Source organism: Pyrus communis, chromosome 1, assembly GCF_041283825.1.
Source record: "Pyrus communis isolate YQ-2024b chromosome 1, ASM4128382v1, whole genome shotgun sequence".
In the NCBI taxonomy this organism is placed as follows: domain Eukaryota; kingdom Viridiplantae; phylum Streptophyta; class Magnoliopsida; order Rosales; family Rosaceae; genus Pyrus; species Pyrus communis.
Window position 1 is genome coordinate 5,488,433 of NC_142565.1, and position 20,796 is coordinate 5,509,228.

At 35.7% G+C, this 20,796-nt stretch overlaps 1 protein-coding gene across 1 annotated transcript; it reads right to left on the bottom strand.

Annotated features, from left to right (window-relative positions):
* Positions 1-8,611: 8,611 nt before the first annotated feature.
* Positions 8,612-10,084, bottom strand: LOC137719592 (putative acetyltransferase At3g50280). The gene has a single exon (XM_068458629.2). The coding sequence runs from the start codon at positions 10,082-10,084 to the stop codon at positions 8,612-8,614; it is 1,473 nt and encodes a 490-aa protein (XP_068314730.2).
* Between the last annotated feature and the right edge of the window lie 10,712 nt (positions 10,085-20,796).

Sequence of the window (20,796 nt, forward strand, 5' to 3'; positions counted from 1 at the left end):
TAACATGTTTTTGACACTGATCTATGCACCATACCAGTTACTTTCATGGTGATTTCCAACACCTGTGGGTAGATGGAAATCCTCACAACTAAGGCAGTGCACAAACCATGCCATGCCATTTAATATGCAATTTGATAACAACTTGAGACTGAAATATATTTCATCCAATAATTGACTAGCACACGAAAAATGTGACTTAATGAATCCAATTGGAGATTAAAATGAATATATGGATTCTATACATACCTTATAGGTCATCTGCAAATGTAAGGCATTACCAACACAAACCTCAAGTTCCCATTGATCTGCAACATCGTTGCTTAATTTGCAAATCAATACTTAAATCATATTTTTTGAAAATATGCCTTTGGGTATAACCTTACTCAGTCAATGAATGCATATTACCTCAAACAACTAAGCACGAAAACATTCACCACTGTTACACAAAAACATGCTTCCAACAACCATCTTATATGTATTAATAATTCTACATTTATGCTAAGTCCTTATAAGCCCTAAAATTCTTTATAAAGATTAACAAATAATCAGTCAAGGTGTTTGTACCATACTTGACCAATCTCGAAACTACTAAGCACCGGTCAACAACATATCGTTAAGGACCCACAAGACTTTTCCTCCAACCAGGAGGCCAATCACAACACGACACATGTCGGTATTAGAGGCCAATCACAGCGCAACACGTGTCAATATCAGAGGCCAATCACAGCGCAACACGTGTCAATATCAGAGGCCAATCACAATACGACACGTGTTAATGTCAGAACAAAGCTAGAAACTCTCTTCTATAAAAGGGGATCATTCCCCCACAATAATCCCTAATGTCATTTGTACTAAACTATTCACTAGAACTCACTAAAAGAGAGCTTGAACCTATGTATTTGTGAAAACCCTTCACAATTAATGAGAACTCCTCTACTCCGTGGATGTAGCCAATCTGGGTGAACCACGTACATCTTGTGTTGTTTGCTTCCCTGTCTCTATTCATTTACATACTTATCCACACTAATGACCAGAACAATCTAGCGAATGTCACAAACTTGACACTTTTTGTTGTACCAAAGTCCTCGCCGATTTTGTGCATCAACATAAGGAATTCAAATGATTGCAAAAATGTACACATATATAAAGTGACACATCCCAGTCTCAACTTCGCCGTAGCACGATATTGTCCGCTTTGTGCCTCATGTAACAACCCGTCTCGGGATTTACCGAACACAAAAATGGTATTTTTGTATTTTCACTAAGTTTGGGGATATTTTCCTTTTAAAAATGGTTTTTGGGTCTTAAATGGTGTGCCCAAAGGGGCCCACCCCTGATTTGTCCCCCAGTTCCTTTCCCCTTTTCTTTCTTTTTTTGATTTTTATAACTCTCTATCTCTCATCTCTTCTCTTCCCATAACCTCATCTTTCTCTCCCCCTTCTTATTCTCTCTTTCTTTCTCTCATGTGACTTCCGGACCTCTTTCTCCCTTTGTGATCTCTCCCTCTTTCTCAAGTTTGTCACTCACATAAGCAACAACCCCAAACCAACACCACTGGATGTAGGAACCTTGGGAAAACTCAAGCAAACCTTCATGGAACCCTAATAGTGACGGCGTCACTGTTCATCATCTTATCTGACGTGTTTCGTGTTTATCCGACGTTGGTAAGCTTCTAGAAACTCTTGGATTGTGTTTTAGGGTTAGATCGAATGTTGTTTTAAGTGGTGTATATGTGTGAATTGCAGAAAATAACTTGGAGTAGCTTTTCCAAATTTTCCGGCAAGCATAGCCCCTTTCAAGGAAATTTCCGGCCAAACCAAGTTGGCCAACGTGCAAGGTATCAATATCTTCATCTCGCTGAGTACTACAACTTTCCTTTTTGAATCACCCAATTTCGTTGAGCATTGAAGAAGTTATGAGCCTTGGAAAATCAACCCAGAAACCGGCCAAGAGCTTAGCCTAAAAACGGGTCAATCCAACCCGTCTGCCTTGAAACCCAAACCCATTTGGACTGAGACCTAGCCGAATTACCCCAAACCCAAATCATTTTTAAGTCTAAGGCCTTTTGGCTATTCTTGCTGAGCCCAACCCAACCTCCTTTTATTTTTATTTTATTTTTAGTATATTTTTATTATTTGTTTTAAAGGCCTTAAGCATCATCTGTGAAGGTCCTGAATCCAACCCTCCATTTCAGTTCTAAGGGTCTTTGGCCATGTGCTGTAGGGGGCCCTAAGCCCAAGCCCTAAACACATTTCCCCTTAAACCCATTAACCCTAAACCCTTAGGGCCCAACCCTAATCCAACCCTAAGCCCAAACCTAGTTGACATGGTTTGACCCGTTGACTTTGACTCGGTCTGACCGTTGACCAGTCAACAGTCAACGTTGTCTTTGACTGGTCAACGGTCAACATTGACTTTTGGGTTTTTGTGTGGGACCCCTCTTAGGCTAATTTCAACGTCCTAAATCCATTTCCGATATCTGTTTTCCCAAAATAAGTCATTTTGGTAAAGTTTGACTAAATGTACCATTTATGTGCTTAGGGGCAATTATTTGTAGCGTTTCAGTTTTCACTAGTTGCGTGGCTCTTCAGCTGCGAAATACTGTTAGTATACCCCTTAAAAAAATGCATGTTTTGATAGTGGAAATGCATACATGGAAAGCATGATTTGATGATTATGTTTTATGAAACGTTTTATGAGATAACATGCTTACTGAGGTTATTTTGAATTATTACTATTTTTCCTATAACTCGTGTTCTTATAGAATATCTGATGGATGACGATATGATATTTAGAACATGTTTAGAACACCTCTTTATAGTATAGATGATGGATATAGATGATGGATGACTTTATACTATGAAGTTGCTTTTCAATATATGTATGTTCAATGGTTTTGTACTTACCTAGTAGTCCTTATTCCGCTATGGGACGTAGGGATAAATTCCAGTCTGTCCCAGGCGACGGCTTGGTGTTGACATAAGGCTTAGAGTGTGTTTCCTCTGGCTATTAGCACAGGGACGGGGAGCCAGCATGGAGCCTATAGTGTATTTTCCTCTGACTGTCTGCTCAGAGATGAGGAGCTGGCATGGGGCCTGGGGGTTATTGGACATTCACTAGTGATTATTATATATACAAGTTATGATTTGAGACATTGCATGGCATGCTAGGTTTCGGAAAACCTATGTTTATCATGATATATATGTGTTTTCATAAAACCTGGGGGTTAGTACGTTGATAATTGTTTTATTATATATATATATATTATATCAACTTGGTCCACTCATGTTTGTTTTGCGCCCCCTTCAGGACTTAGAATCGAGGCGTACAATCCCAGCGTCAAGGCACTTCCGTATTGGCATCTTCGAGTCCTCTCGGTGTAGGATCCATCGTTTGTTTCATTCAATTTTATATTATTTCTTTTAGTGTTATAGTTAGTTGTTGCTCTAAACACGTTCCTAAAATGCATATTTATTATATTTTCTATTTGTAAGTCTTATTTATTCCTTGTTCTCAGCATTTACATTCAATAAATGGCTTTTGTCACCTTCGTGTGTCGGCCAGTATGTGCCTATCCTGGAATTTTGGGGAATATCAGGATCGGGGAGTGTTACCCTGGCCATGTCCTCATGATTTTGTTTCTGGGAACTCACACAAGAACTTCCCAATGGGTCACCCATCCTGAGAATGCTCTCGCCCAAACTCGCTTAACTTCGGAGTTCCAATGGGACCCGAAGCCAGTGAGTTCCCAAAAGGCCTCGTGCTATAGGAGGTGGGCATGTACATATAAGGCACATCACCCCCTCTCCGTTGGTCAATGTGGGATGTTACAATCCACCCCCCTTAGGGACCTGACGTCCTTGTCGACACACTTGCACCACACGGTATAGTGGCTCTGATACCATTCTATCACATTCCAGACCGGCTCCGTCGTAGCACAATATTGTCTGCTTTGAGCCCCAGCCACGCCCCCACGGTTTGTTTCTGGGAACTCACACGAGAACTTCCTAGTGGGTCACCCATCCTAGGATTGCTCTCGCCCGAACTCGTTTGACTTTGGAGTTTCGATAGAACCTGAAGCCAATGAGTTCCTAAAATGCCTCGTGTTATAAGAGGTGGGCATGTACTTATAAGGCACATCACCCTCTCTCTGTTGGTCGATGTGGGATGTTACATGAAGTATCGATTCATGCAACTTAAACATATTATTGTCATTCGAGTTATCAAACAAAACACATATTCATGGAAGATAGAATAACACTTTAATAGTATCATGCAAGTCCACTTAATTCTCAAAATTTTAGAATAACTCCCACTAAGTTTTTAGAGTTTAGACTTACAAATAAGTTAATGAGTGTGAAGCCCAATTTTTGTTCACTAATTCTCCCACTTGGGCAAACACTCTTTCAAAGATGTAACTAAATAAAATTGTTTTATATTTTAGACATAATAAAATAGACATTACAACCAACATAAAGTTGTCAAACAGAATTTCGGCAATGAGTTACATTTACCTTAGAATTAATCATAACAAATTTATAAGCTTGATTGCAACCAAATTATACAGATCAAAATATACATACTAATCTTCATAAAATAAAAATATAGAGGCGTTTTGGGTCAAAATAGTAGTCTAAAGTGACAACTCAAAAACCCAACGCAATCTGCCAGTAAAATTGTCTATATGAGCATGGGTTACTAGTAAATTCACCATAATTAAAATACTCAGAAAAAAATACGAAATTTTGCACACACATTGTAGACATATATATGTTTAATATATATAAAATTCAGGTCATTTGGTAACCGTTAGACGTGTCATTCATCCGATTTTAATCAAGACACGCAATCTGCTAGAAAAATTATGTTCATCTATCATGAATCTAAATATCTTTAACAAATTCAATTTCATGTTATTTCAATTTCGATGTCAATGGAATCTCAAGTGATCAAATTTCATCCTCTAAACAGACATCACAGTTCAAGTTGAAAATATTTACAAGCATTATACTTAAACAATGTGTACCTTAGCAATCCTTGATTAACCTTCATGGGTTCAATAAGTACTTTGCATCAACAAGTCTCATGAAGAGACACAAAAATACGTCATGATGCAACCGATTTCCATGCCTTAAGACCACAACCTATAATGGGGCTCATAGTGGAAATATTTGTAACTGAAGACATGGAACTTTATTCCCCAATAAACTTCATGAAACTAGATTAATTTACACCTGCGGGCAAGAAAATTAACTAGTATCTAGTACTAGATTATGTCACAAGAGTACCTTCATGAAAAACTTCAACACCTGTGGACAAATGAAACTTTCACAACTTATGTGAAATAAAATCCATACTATGCCATCTTAATTAAACTAAAAGAAATAATCCACACCTGAAGATTATCCCTTTTATTCTAATTAAGATGCAATGTTGACCGAAATAACTCAAAAAACACAGTCCCATCGTCAACTAAGCCATCGTGGCTTGCTTAGTTGAAAATGCATTGATCAACTCCATCCTAAAACAATACAAGAAGTCACATGGATTAATTAACTGTAAGTGACAAAATTATGATAACCTGATTCGAGCTTCGAGTCTTACCAACAAATGGCACTAATTCCTTCATGACTTCCCTTGACATTAAATTAATCTCAAGAAACCTAACAACATACTTGAAAGAGATTAATCACATATAGAACAAGTTTTATTCCACCGCAAAAATGTCAATACTTATCATTATGGAGTCAATTACTTAAAATAGAAATACTTTATGTAATGGGAAAGAACAATACATTCCTTTAATTTAAAAGCTAAATTGCTCAAATGTTTTCTTAAGTCAAACGGGTTCCCTTCCTTTTATATATTTCTTTATGTAGTACAAGACTACTGAACGCAACATTAAAATCATGCATTAGCTTTGTAAATACCAAATTAAATAAAGGAACAACCAAAATTATTTTCTTCCATAGAAAACATCTTCAATATGTGCCCTACATTAGCCTTGAAAATTTTCTTTTCTTCTCCCCTTATGACACATAAAAATTTACCAATCAAAGCACTGTTTAAATTTTTTAGGCATAGAAAAAACCACAAACAATAATACATGTCTGAAAATTCATGCTTATCAATTAAGTCACATACTTTGAATGGATTACATACCTCATGCGGCCTTCATATGTTCACTACTTCTTTGTAAACATATATATAATCACATGACCAACCATAATTCTTATATAAGAATAGATAAAAATACAAGTTAGAATTGTCAAATATTACTGCAAACCTCATTCATTTGTATAGTATTCTTGTCCTTGTCACTGGATGCTTTTTGTCATTCTCAGTCAATCCACAAATTATGCATCAATTTTTCATAGTTAATTAGTCATGTATAATTAAATGACTGCTGAGACAGAAAGACAAAATTATAAACAAAACTAATTGATTAGTCATGCAAATTCCTCATGGAGTTAATATCATTATAAACCTTACTTGAATTAATCCCCAATCATACTTAAGTACTAGTAGACTGCATTACTAATCTACACATTCGTGCCTTTACATAAGATCATCTCAAGCTTAAAGCAATATAGGACAACCCAGTCCCTTTAATAAAACACGCCGCATGTCCATTTTGCTACATGTTTGCAAACTTAAAATTTTAATCCATATTGATTATTTCTCACAGCAACCAAGCTATTTAATTCACCCTATGTATATTTTCTACACATTATCATGTAATACAACTGATTTAAAAATGACCCATATGAATTTATTTTGCCCCTTCAAATGGAAATCAGAGGCAATAGAGTTTGGGGTTTAAGAAGTATTTCCAAAAACCTGTCCGTGAGGCATTTGAGGGGTGGTTAGTGTCCCCTTGTCGCATGTTCATCATGAATGCACCTCACACAGGTGTTCTTGCATGTGACAGTAAAGAGCCCTCCTGAAGTTGTGGCTAGAGCTGATGGGGATGGGGGCATCAAATAGGCTCACTACTAACAAATTAGGTACAAACAAACAAGATATATTTGCACATTTATATATACTTCTTGGCATGCCTGTTTAGTAAGATACAAGTGTCATGATAAAATTTATACATGTAAACCTTGTATATAATTGGTCTTAGAAATTACCTGCACATGCAATTTTCCAACACAAGCGATTATTTCCTGTTATACTTGGTTGCTGCTTTGTTCAGAGTTGGAACTCTGACCCTAAGTAGGTTGCAAAGGACCTCCAATACGTTGTCCGAGACATTTACCTTACCCAGTAAAAATTCAACTTTTTCCAAACACACTAATTTCTACGGATTTGAGCTATTCATCATAGAACACTCCCATCTAAAACTTTTAACATTTGGAGCAAAAGAAACTTAACGACTTGCTGCTAGTTAAAAGAATAATAGAGTTCCCACTGTAAAATACTTAATATAATACCACGCCTTACATATTTGCTTCTTTACGTTCCTATATGATTTTTAAATTTCATTTTTCAATTCCATAAGAATATTATATATAAATTCTATGCTTCAGTTCCATAATTTAATAAGCGTAGTCCAATTTCCAATTGGCAAGCAAAAGCTATGTGGTTGTATGTAATACACTGCATACAATATTGTGGATTCGTGCTATAATCAGGCAGTTTGTTTTGCCGTAATAATTAGGGTATCAATTAGCATAGTTCTTAATCAATTTCTCTTGACTGCAACCATAAGATTATTGAAAAATATTCTTGATTAAAAGTGACTAATTATACAACCTATTAATAATCCTCAAATTCCACTGATTAATCCAACACGGTGGTGTTGCTGTGTACATGCAATTATATGCAGGAAACGTTATGCAGATTTCATGGAAGTTCAGCGTGGTGGTGTTGCCAAGTGCAATCACAATTTGGATGTAAGATCAAAACCGCAGTTCATGAAAATTTTATACAATCAAACTTCGAACTTAATAGGTTTTAATCATATAACCAGTGGCTTTGATACCAACTGTTAGCCTTATAAAGTTATACAATTAAAACACAAACAAAGGAGTGACAAACCTGATTCCAGTTGTGATCATGGTACTCGAGCAAGGAAGGTGAAGGGCATGGCAACACCAGGATCTTCTACAAACACCTAGCTGAATACAACTACTCTATGTGAAGCATTATGCTGTGTGTTCTAGGGCTTATAGGGACCAGTGTTTATATAAGCTAAAAGCTAGGGTTTCCATCCATAAAGAAAACCTAAACTTACTTTCTTAGCCTCCAAGTCAAGTATCATAATCATATTCAATTAAGGATTTCATCAATCCTATTTCCAATATAAGACACCATCAATCATATTTCCAATATAAGACACCTTATATAGGATTGATATATTTAAGAGATCAAATTACAATAAACATTATTCTCTAATATTACATTCTTATTATATGTAGTAGACCACTTAAAGGTTGATTTATATTGGATAAATCCAACAACGGTCACATAACAGTGCAGATCAAGGTTGGATACTTGATCAACCGCACCGAACCCTTCAACCCATCTTCCACAATTCCACATCCTATCTTTTTCTCTTCCCTTTAAGTTATTACTTTTTAACATAATATGACGTCGTTTTACAAGCTCAACTGGACACGTAGTGCATGAACTCAGAGTCCGTTTCGAGACCAGCCATTGCGTCAGGCGCCAAAACTACCTCGAGATCAACGCTCCCGCCTCCTTCCCTCCCCGGAAACGCTGATATCTTCCCATCGAACTTATTCGCCCGCCCGCTCCGAATCGCCATCGGCCTCCCCCATCCGAAGTCGTTGTCGTACATCGGAAACCTCGGCGAGCTCCCCACCGTCATCATTGCCCCGTCAAAGTTCCCCAGCGGGAACAGTCGCGGGTCCCTCTCCCAATCCTCAACGACGCCCCGAACCCTGTCGTTGTCGTACGCCTTCACGTTCTTGTTCAGCTGCTCCGCGCACCACCTCGTGTCGTGCGACAGCAACTCCCCGGCAGTCGCGTACGTCGGGATGCTCTGAATCGCGTTCCCGCAGTAGAATGCGTCCAGTTTCGGCTCAAGTCTGTGCCGGCAGTTCACCGCCATTCTGAACGTCGTCGTTTTCGAGGACGGAAGATTCCTCGCACGCGTCACGGATCGCCAGAGCAGCGCGCACAGGGACTGAAACGACGAGATCTCCGCCGTCGTTTTGGAGTTCGCCTTCGAATTTTTGGACCAGTTTTCGTTAATCGACGTCACTTTCGCGCCATTGTCTTTGTTTTGGTAGGAATCGTTACTCTGCTTCCCGAGAATCTCGACGGCGCTCAGCAAAACGTCGGACCATTTTTTGTTGTTGGTTCGTGCCTTGAGCTTCTGAATGGCTTCTCTGCTGAAGCTGAAAATTCGCTCGCACACCGGCTCGTCGACATTGAATGTGACTTTGGGACCTCCCGCCGGAACTCGAAGCACTGCCGGAGAGATCAGAACCGAGTTCCGGCTGAAGTCCGGCTGCCTTGTGATTGTCATTTTCGTGTAATTATAATTTTCGTTTGGTGATAGTGACGATGACGATGCTCGGCAGAGCTCGGAGAAGGTGTTGAAGAAGTTCCAGAAGGAGGTGCCGTCGATGACGGCGTGGTTGGCGGAGCATCCGATGAAAACGGCGTCGCTGAGCTCGGTGACCTGGACAGCCAGGATTGCGTTGTGGTGGCCGGAGTAGCTGACGGTCCTGTCGAAGGCAAAAAACTCCTTGACGCAGTCGGGGACGTAAATAGGGTCCAAAACATCTCGGATTGAGAGACCGGGGGCGGACGCGTGGATGAAGTCGGCGCCAGCATCGTTGCAGGTGATGTGCACGTGGCCAGTGGGGTAGGTGGTTAGTCTGCCGGCCAATGGGGGAAAGCGGGAGAGGGTTTGGGAAAGGGAGGATTTGAGGAGGGGGATGATGGGGGAGGGAGGGAGGGGGAAGAAGAGACCCTTCTGAATGTAGTGGCAGGAGAGCATGGGGAGGTCGGAGACTGAGAGGGGGAGGTCAGCGAGGGCGGAGGGCAGGTCGGGGAAGACGGTGGATTTGGAAATGATTAGAGACGTTGGCGAATCTGAAGAAGACATTTTTTGAAGTATTTGAGGGATCAAAAATTCAAAAATTGTTGCTGCTTCTTATTCTTCGGTGGATCTTCGCCAAGTCTGTAGGTAATACTGAAAGTGTGAGTAGTGAGGAAAAGTGTGGGAGTTGGGAGTGGTATTTATAGGGATGGGTTGGCGCCTTGGAGGGGTTGGGGATTTTGGTTCAGTTCATGCATGTGCTGAGGTAGGATCTGTGGTTAACTGTTGTTCCCCTTTGTGATTATTTGCTGATTTGGCTATCATGGACTTTTTAATTCTAGCATTACCCTTTAATTTTTTAATGTTTGTGTTTCATGAATGTGTATTTGATGATACATTGATTATGGGCAGTTTAGTTTGGGGTTACAGGTAGATATATTTTCCAAGGAAAATTAATATTGGAGAGATTATGTTTTTGTACCATATTGGTGTAATATTTAAGTATAACATTTGCACCATTTAGGGATGCACATGTTCTTATTTGCGAATAACATATCTTAACCGAATAAAATTAACGATTGGAACTGTCAATTTCTTAACCTTCATTTGAAGATCACCTCTATGAAAAATCAATTCAATCAAAAATCACTTAGTCATTTAAATGTATAGAATAAATCGACTGTATAGGTACCATGCCTATTTATTTGTACGTTTGTTGTAGGAGTGATCTTCAAATGAAGCTTACTAAATTGATGTACGGTTCCGATGGTTCATTTAGTCGATCAAGATATGTTATTCACAAATGGAGGATATGTGCATCCCTATACAGGTGATGCAATATTATCCAGTATTTAATGCGACAAGTGACATGTACATGTTATCTTAATTAAAAAATAATCTTATTAGATGTGATTGTATGCGTTATTTGTCACATTATATAGAACATTAATGTGGGATTTCTAGCATTCTCATTTTATAAAATTAAAAAAAAAAAAAAATTATTTAGCAGATGTTTCTTCAAAGGGTACTTTTATGAACTAGACACTTTATAATTTTCTAGCCAACATAACTAAAGCAATTTTGGCGGTTAGAAAACGCATTTAGTCTCTTATTGTATGTCTTTTTGTTGTAGCTTTCTCCTCATGAAATATGTGTGAGGAGAGAGATTTAGAATATGTATGAAACAGTGTCACAAAGTTTTTCTTCTAATCGTGGCGTTTCCTATTGGAAACCATTTGTCGAAGTCCCTAGCGAGCTAGCTTGGTTTTGTGACATGCAATGAGTTTTATTTCCTCAAAGGCGAAGTATTAGTACAAATTTTCATCATGCATGTGCACCGGAAGAGAGAGATACAGTTTGAACAGCTTGGTGCCATCTTTTGCTGACTTCAGTACATTTTCGAAAGCCAAACGGAACTGATCACCTGCAGATCTCTCACCACCGTCGTAACCTTAAAATATTGTACGTGTTGACTCTTGACGAGCTAGCCATTTATAATTTCTTTTGCGAAATTCAATATTTTTGGAATGGCAGCGAAGCAAAAGCAGATGGGTTTTCTGGAGGATTACAAATTAATCAAGAATCCGTGTGAGATTTTCACATATGATTAAGAATTTGTGTGACGAGATTCTCCACTTGCAAATCCGAGCTAATATATGCTGCCAACAAAGTCCGATCCAGCAATATCCAATGGAGTCCGGGGATTTTGATACGTATATTTAGGTCATATGATCTATCATAGGGCCGGGGCATTCGGGGATTTTGATACGTACATATATATATATAAAATAAATGACGTATATCTCTTATATCAACGAGGTAGCTTGGTTTTTTGACATGTCTACTTGGAGTACTCTTGGACAATATCAGTTGCATCAACGACTCATATATCATTAATTTATATACCCACATTTTAAATGAATATAGTTAACCACATTGGAGAAGCATATAATATTGTATGAAGTGGCGGCAAATAATCATTCTTATGTACCCTGGTGCGAGTTCGAGCCACGGAAATAGAACAAAAACATACGTTTATTTTAAAAAGTATAATTAATGACAATATTAGTGTAAATAACAGCTACCAAAACCAACTCACCCTTCTTATTTCTTATTTTTTATCCCCTTGATTTATAGGTAGTAGAAACATAAGCCTTTTCTTTTATTTCTTCATCCCAAGTTGTCAACTAGCTAGTGTGACTGATGCTAATTTATTTGTACACTATTGTTTTATTTTTTTGCTAGAAGCCCCTATGGCAATATATTTACTTTCTCTCCGTAACACTGCCAGTATTAGGCTGTTAGCTTAAACAGCACTCACTTGCCAGTTAGCGTATTGTGATTGAGTTAAACTTTGTGAAGATTCCAAGATAATCAAATATTTTCCTCATGCAAAAACTTAATTATCCATATAATTAATTAACTAATTAAATTAAGAATAGCACCGACCATATACATTCTGTAGGTTGGCTGTCCTTCTCCCGATCCCTAGAAAAGGACGGCCCCAAAGAATCTCAACTGTTAATCAGTTAGCTAACCTTGAACTGTCCTCTGCAAATTAATCATTTAATTGTCCTTACTAATATTGTTTTTTCATAAGCACTTATTTTATTTAGCTTATGATTGAAATTACCTGAAGGAAATGGTCGGCTAATTAAGTTATATTTTCGTGAGAATCTTCTAATTAAAATCCTTAATTCTGATTTGTCGGCGTGGGCCAGATTTTTGGTGCTAATTACTATTTAATTGCCACTAGTCAGATGGCAATATTTAAATAAAATTATAAATACTTCAAAAAATGGAGGATTATATATATATATATATATATATATATATATATATATATATATATATATATATGTTGTGAAGTACTAACTTATGTATGTGGATTAATTAATTGCTTGACTTCAGAAGGTCCATTGCTTCTTTACCTAAAAAGAAAAATATAGTATTGTGACAGCCCGTGCTGCCTAAATACTAAGACCCATGTTACATTTACCCCAATTCAATCTTCTTACGTAATATACCAACTTGATTAAAAGTATATATTTATTTTTTGTGTTGCCTTTCTGTGTTATTTGTCATTGATTGACACAATTAAGTTTATAATTAATAATAAAGCTAACGAGGATTAAGTTATTAATATGTGTCAATCAATGATAGAGACAACATATAAAATAAATGCAAAAGATTTAATCTCCTTAATTAGCACTTTTTACCATTAAATAAGAAGGCTCCCAACAAATAAAAGGGACTTATGCATTGGGGTTTATGTACAGTAAGTAGGACATTCAAAATGTGTACGCTAAATATTTTTGAGAACTTTAACGAAAAACTTCCGATACTGTTCACTTTAACGAAAAACCACATTTTTACATTAAAAAGTCAATCTTGGTACTATTTACTTTACCCTTTATTTTGTCATTATCGTTAAAACTCAAAGTTTTCAAGCCATTTTCATTAGTTTTCCTAATAATTTTTGGGCAACCGTTACAATCAACAAGGTCAAGTTTGTAATTAAAGGACAAAATAAAATGGAGATTAGGTTAGAATTATTGATTACATGAAAAGCTTGATGAAAGTGATTAAAATGTGTTTGAGAGTACTTTTTTTGACAACCTTAATTACCCCACATTTCACCTCAAAAACCTTACCTCTGTATTTTGTCTTTACGATAACCTTATTTACCTAACATTTCTCACTATTTTTTGAGTTGACAAGTATATAATCTCGCATGTTTTTTTATGTACTTTGGGTGCAACCAAAACTTTTGACTGTCCTTAAATAAAATAAAAAGGAAAGATGAGAATTCTGGAACTTTAGACATTTGAGAGAAACTTTTGATTTTCAACTGAATAACCATACAAAATACAACCTTAAGGATGCTTACATAGCCCCACAAAACCCTAACGAAAAAAAAGAGATAAACAGGAAATAACTTAATATCCGAAAATAACAAAACAACCCAAAAATAAATTAAATCATTGTTTTGACCCTTTAAACAGCCTCGAATGCCCAAAATCCATCAGACATCATGGAAAATCCATAAGTTTGAATCATCTCGTTGTTCCCTTTCCGAAAAAAAGTATTTTCAAGCTAAATTGGACACCAAAAATTTTAAAAATACTATTCATGTCGGGATTTGCTACGATTATTTGCTCTTCTAGTCCTACATCAGCCACCCCCTCTTAAAAAAAGCTCGTACACAAGTGATCAACATGTTATAAAAGAGCATCATCAGGATGAAACTCATATAAATCAATGACATTAAAAGTGCTAGAAATTCCCATAGTTGCCGGCAAGTCCACAACTTCACCGCTCTCATTAATCTTTCTCACAATTTCATAATGACTGTATTTACGCTGTTAAAGTTTGATAGAGACTCGTATTTACTCTCTTTATGTATAATGTTATTTACCCCTTAATACGAGAGTTTTTTATTACACATACAATATTAATGAAAGAAAAATTCGAATACAAACCCTGAAGTACAGATCATAAACACTTTTAATCACTCAAGCTGTGAGTTTTCCTCTTAAGTTAATTACATCCATCAATGCACATAAAATGAAAGAGCAAAGGACCTTGCGTCACTCATGCCACCAACCCCGGCCCTAACTACAATTTTATGTGACTAACAAAAAATAAACAGCATTTTACCTTCTTTTTTAGGGTTTCCTGGCTTTTATATGTATCTTCTTAGGCCCATTAAGATATAGGTCCAAAAAATTGACATACTATTGGCTTTAGTCCAATTTTTTAAAATTTTTTATTAGGTCCACTTAACTATTTTTTAAACCTATTTTACCCTTTATTTTCAAATTTTGAATATTTAAACATTTGCAATCTACTAAACATTTAAAAAACGTTTCAATTGTTTACCTTTTAATAAAATAAAATATTTTTATCATAGATTAAGTTGCAAAAATATACAACCTAATTAAAAGGTACTAATACATAAATGTACATATACCTACAAGTAAGATATCAAACGAAGAAAATATATCTAATCAATAGGTAGATAAACGAACTGAAAGGTACAAATACACAATTTACCTACATATAAGCAAGATAAATTACTATGTAATATAGGAAAACATATAGAAGCAATTTGCGATAGAGATAGATAATAAAAATAGAAAAATATAATTTGCCTATAAGAGAGGTGGGTTATATAACAAAATCTTGTGATACATGTAGATAAATATCGGCCATGTAATTAATTAATTTGAGTAAAAATAAAATTCAAATGAAGATCCAACTTTGACCACCAAATTAACTAATTTGAACACAACAAGCAATATGATGAAAGAAGCCAACCAACCTCCATTCTTTGATCAAACAAAATCAAATTTCATATATAGTGGAAGCCTAAGAAGAGACGAGGAAAATTGAAACATGATAAAGAAGAAGAACATTCGCAAGGCAAATGATAAATCCTAACTAAGAAAAATGTTTTAGATAACAAACTAAAAAGAAAGAATAGATAAATGAAGAAGAAATGAAGAGGTGTATCCTCATTTGGAGATATATAGGAAATAGTTTTATTCCAACAATTATCCTATCATTAAGGGAATTTTATTCTTTAAACCTCAAATAGGTAAAACTTATCACAAATACTAATCCTAAAATCAAGAGATAATATTAATTACTTATAAATAATTTTAGAGGTAAATTGGTATGAAAATGAAAAAAAACTGACATAAAATATAATTAGACTCATCTAAAAAATAACTCATAAAATTGAATTCATATCAAGTTTTCCCGTCTTTTTACACATGAGCATGACACCTTTGACGGATGTCATCAAAATGTTGAAAAATACAAAGTATATATATGAATTACTTTATTTGTAAATTTTATCATGCGGTGATTGAGCAGTCGACGTTCATGTACCTGTTGGAGTAGTCCTTCCGCATGAATTAATATTATATATATATATATATATATATTATTTTTATTTTTATTTTTTTTTAAATATACACACACTTGAACTAGGGCATCGCCTGTTTCGGCTGGCCAAGAAGTGCCCATGGTTCTAAAAGGTACTGCGTATATGCCATAAAATAAAAAAATTTACTTTGTTGTGAGTACTATTATCTTAAAATATTAATTCTTTCGTTTAACCATCATTACATATCATTGTCGTTCAGTAGAGTAATATTATTTTTAAGGGGTACTTTGATCCAAGTACGCTTCTTAATCCTTAGGTTGTGCTGGTTTAGTGTGATAATCGTTTGAACTACTTTGGCTGCTAAAAATCAATAGCAGTTCCTGTTGCTAGTCAATCACAAATGGATATATGTTTAATTTGTGATTAAAAAGTCAATTATTTAGATATGTGTCCATATGTGATTGGCCAGCAGCAAGAGTTGCTACTGATTTTTCATCAGACAAATTCTGTTTTAATTGTACATTGGTTTAAAATTATTTGTGATTTGTGCAAATTGTTTTCAGATCAAAAAATTAGTCATTAGAACAAATGCATCCATTTAGCATCGCTTGTATTTGGTTGGTCTTAGTAATAAAACACTTTATGGCTTCTATTAGAAATACATATATATACATAGACCACTTTTTTTTTATAATATACAAAAAGTAATACTAAGTAGACCAATATTTTAGACTAAATTCGTAAATCGCAGCATGCGTCACATTTACGAAAAAGAATATTATAAAGTTAGTACAAAAGTTAAAAGCTTTTTTTTTCATATATATATATAATATACAAAAAGTAATACTAAGTGGACCAATATTTTAGACTAAATTCGGTAATCATGGAATGCGTCTTGGGAAAGAATATTTTAAAGCTAATACAAAAGTTAAAGGGAAAGTGGATGATAGACATCAGAAGATTATGAAGTGGAAGCCGCCTAAGCCTAGCTACCTTAAAATACATTTTGATGGTTCAGTTATTAATCAGAATGCTGCTGTTGCGGGATTTATTACTCGAGACAATCGTGGGTGTCCAATTGAACAGGAACAAGGTGCTTAGGAGAAATGATTCATTCGTTTGTAGAGCTATTTACTCGATTGCAAATATTTTTGCAACACTTCTGATAGAGGGATTTATAGTCTGCATTGTATCATTTGGTCTACGTACTGAAACTTATAACCTTTGAGATTATGCGGGATTGCGAATAAATGATTGTCTCATCAATCGCGAAAGCTATTGGTTTAGAGATGATCTCTCTTTAAATTTTGATCATGTGTAACTGGTTGTATTGAGATTTTTTTTTTTTTTTTTTGAATAAATGATTGTTTGTTTTTTAAGAAAAAAATAGAGGAAATAAATACGTTAATCAATACTTAAGTAATATAATAATACAATCACTAACATTATCCCTATGCAAAAGGTCTAGTTGATAATTAACAGACAGTTTAGTCTAAAGGAATATTTTAGATTCCAATCATATATACGTAACCACGCTCATCTCTCTCTCTTTCTCAAACCATTAAGTGGTCGTTTTCTGTCAAATTGTTAACCCCATCAACTACTGCAAACTGCATTCCAACAATCAAAACCAACCCTGCACCTCAGCTTTTGCCCTTGACTACATGTGCGGTTTGCTCATGGGGCATAATTAGAAAGGGGTAGCTAGGCGTACAAATGGGCCATGTATATATGCTAATATGTTATCGTCCAAAACAAAAAGCTCGCTACCAATGGCATGCAGCGTTGTGGTCCAATGATAAGTTTGAAACGAGGTCAGAAGGTTCCTCAAATCAAATAAAAAAATAGCCAAAATGAAGAGCGTAATAAGCTAGGTGATGAGCAATCCAGTTAGCCTATTTGATGAGTCCATATTATATCATATATTTTACCTTACTCTTAATTATAGTTTATTGGTTATTTTGGTAGAATTTTGATACTTTGTTATATATTTTCAACGTAGGACATTCGACTTCCTCTAGAGCAAAAAGTGATCAAACAGATGAATTTTGGAGTTATTCCAATTGAAGGATATTCATGATCCTTTCAAGATGATTGTATCAAAGTTTCAGATTTTTCTACTTAGCCGTTTGATTGTGGCGATGAAATAAAGGCCCAGCACGCAACTTTCCCAGATTGACGTTTCTGGACTTTTTGGGCATTTTGAAGGTCAAAATGACCTATTTTAAGGAAGATTTGTTAAGAGGACGGCGGAACCCTAGGTTTTTATAATTTGATTTGCAAAACGTTTTCCTTTGTTTTTTTACTTTGCTAATTTCTTTAACCTTTTTAATTAAATTCGTTTTTATTATTTTTAAATTCAAAATCAACCTTTTCCAATCTTTGTTTTCAAATAATTAATTAAGATTTGGTATTTATATAAATTATTCATTCAATCCTTATGGAAAACGACCTTACTTGAGCTACTATACTACGATAATCTTGTACTCTTGCAAGTATTTTTAAGTGTTTTTATCCCTACTTTTGCAGGTGGTAAAAATCTCTATCACTAATGACACACGTGATAGAAAGAAAAAAACCTCCACAATTCCAAGCAGCAAGCTTTTGATTGATAAAACTATATATAATAGCTTGTATATATCATTATCATGATCACATAAATCTCTAAACACATCTTAATCTGTGTTTGTGTATTTGGACCCAAATGACAATTTTGGGCTAAGAATAATTATGGGCTCGGCCCAGTGTATAAACTTAGGGTATCTTGGAATATACCCAAGGAAAAGCCCAGCCCAAGGAGATTCAGTCGAGTTCTACCAGAAGTTGATCTTATCTTAAACCTAGATAGGATGGTCGGTATAGTCCTAATGTAACAAGGAATCCTTAGAAATCAGTGATACCTCGAATCAGGGGAGATGCTGAGGATCAAGGATTGAATTTGGAGAATAATAGGGTTGGATTCAGAGTTTTACACGTGTTAATGGATCAAGGAATTATAATTTGGGTAGGATCCTACTTTAACTATGTGGAAATTATTACCATAAATAAAGGGGGGAGTGCATCATTCAAAGCGTTCCGAACCAACACACAAATATGTCCTATGCAAACTCTTGTTCTATGAGAAACCTCTCAAACATCTTGAGATCTTTTTATTTTACCCATTTTTTCACCAACACATCTTCAGCTTGGATAAACAGCATTGTGGTGGCAACCAGCAACACCTTCAGTTTAGATAAACAACATTTGAGCCGTATAATCAGCCGATTGAGAAGCACCTTCAGTTTGTATAAACAACACTGCTTCGTGACCGACTAGTTATCTATCTAAGTTTTGATCAACAAGGAAACTCTAAGTCCTTGTTGGTAGAGGACCTAGAGGTCAACTCATCAGCCTTCTCAGCGAAATGAGATGTTACCAGGTCATAGCAGTTCGGCACATTAAAAGTCGAACTTGTTTTATGATTAGATATTCACAAGTGCATTTTAGAGTTTGACATTCAGACGTCTGAACCATATTTACAATCAAGACACACATCTCTTTTGAGTATTTGTGTCCAAATAGTCTAGTACTGATTCAGAGCACTTGTATTCTCACGAATATAATTTAAGTTGCCGAACCTAGTGCCGACGATTCGTGAACTTCGCAGAACTAGTAACCTTGTCTTCAGGCTATAGAACCCGAAGAACGAGACGTGTCTTTTCCTCGGCCGCAATCACAAGATTCATAAGCCATCAGCGCACTCAATGCCACATCAACATTCATTCACTCATCGGCTGAGCTCGGTCGACGAGTTGGCACGCCTTGCATTCGACCAAATGACATAGTTAGCTTATTAGCTATTCGGTTTGGACACTATGTAGGCAAAGTAAATTAAGGTCAACATTATCACACATAATCTAAAGTCAAAGAAAAAAATAAACAAGAAGGACAACGAATGTTACGCATCGGAAAGGGTTAGAAGATGTTCATGTTCTCATTCCCACAAGCGGATAAGCCTACATAATTTGTTTAATTATATTGCGAAGCGATGTTCATTTTTTGTAAAAATTGGGACTAGTTGTTGCGTCCATTGTACATTGAACTTTAACAATTTGTATTGTCTATTTTTTGAGTCTTAATTCATAGATCGTTTTTGTAAAAAATCAACTCAATCCGAAACTATTTATTTATTTGATTGTCATGGTGACATCTCAATATGTCTTAGAATATAGTGTTCGTCTATTTTTATGAACTTAATTACATGCCTCAAACTTGTCCGAATTGGCTAATATTTTGGAAGGATGATCTGTAAAGTGCAAATTGAAAATTTGATGATTTGAATCATTAAAATTCGATGTAGATTGGGCCATACAACTAGTCTCCATTTTTATCAAAAAAATGAAAAATCCCTTTAAATAAAGAACTTGACTATATTGTAATCTAAACATGTAACATCAGTCATCCAATCCACTTGAGTTCCAAGATAAAATATGTATCTTTTTGGGACGAGTAGATTGGACACCATGATTTGTTTCCACACATAGGCATATGTTATGGGGAATTGGAATTGTATATGGTGATTGTGGAGCACAAACTCAACGATAATTTGATCAAATCTTCAGTTGTCTACAAATAGGTCCCCTCATCCAGTCTGTGGTCCACTCATCTGGAATAAGAGAACAAATTGCTTCGTAGAGATAAGGAGTTATTATGTTTTGTGGACAAATTATAGTTTGGTATCCCATGTCTATTCATTTTATTATTATATTATTATCGATTTTTAATATAAATAAATCTTCCGTCCTTGGAAATTTAGGAATTGATGTGTTTTGTTGGGTCTCTTTTGATGAATACCATACTATTGTAATACTAAGTGACAACTCAACATAAGGAAAGAGATGCGTTT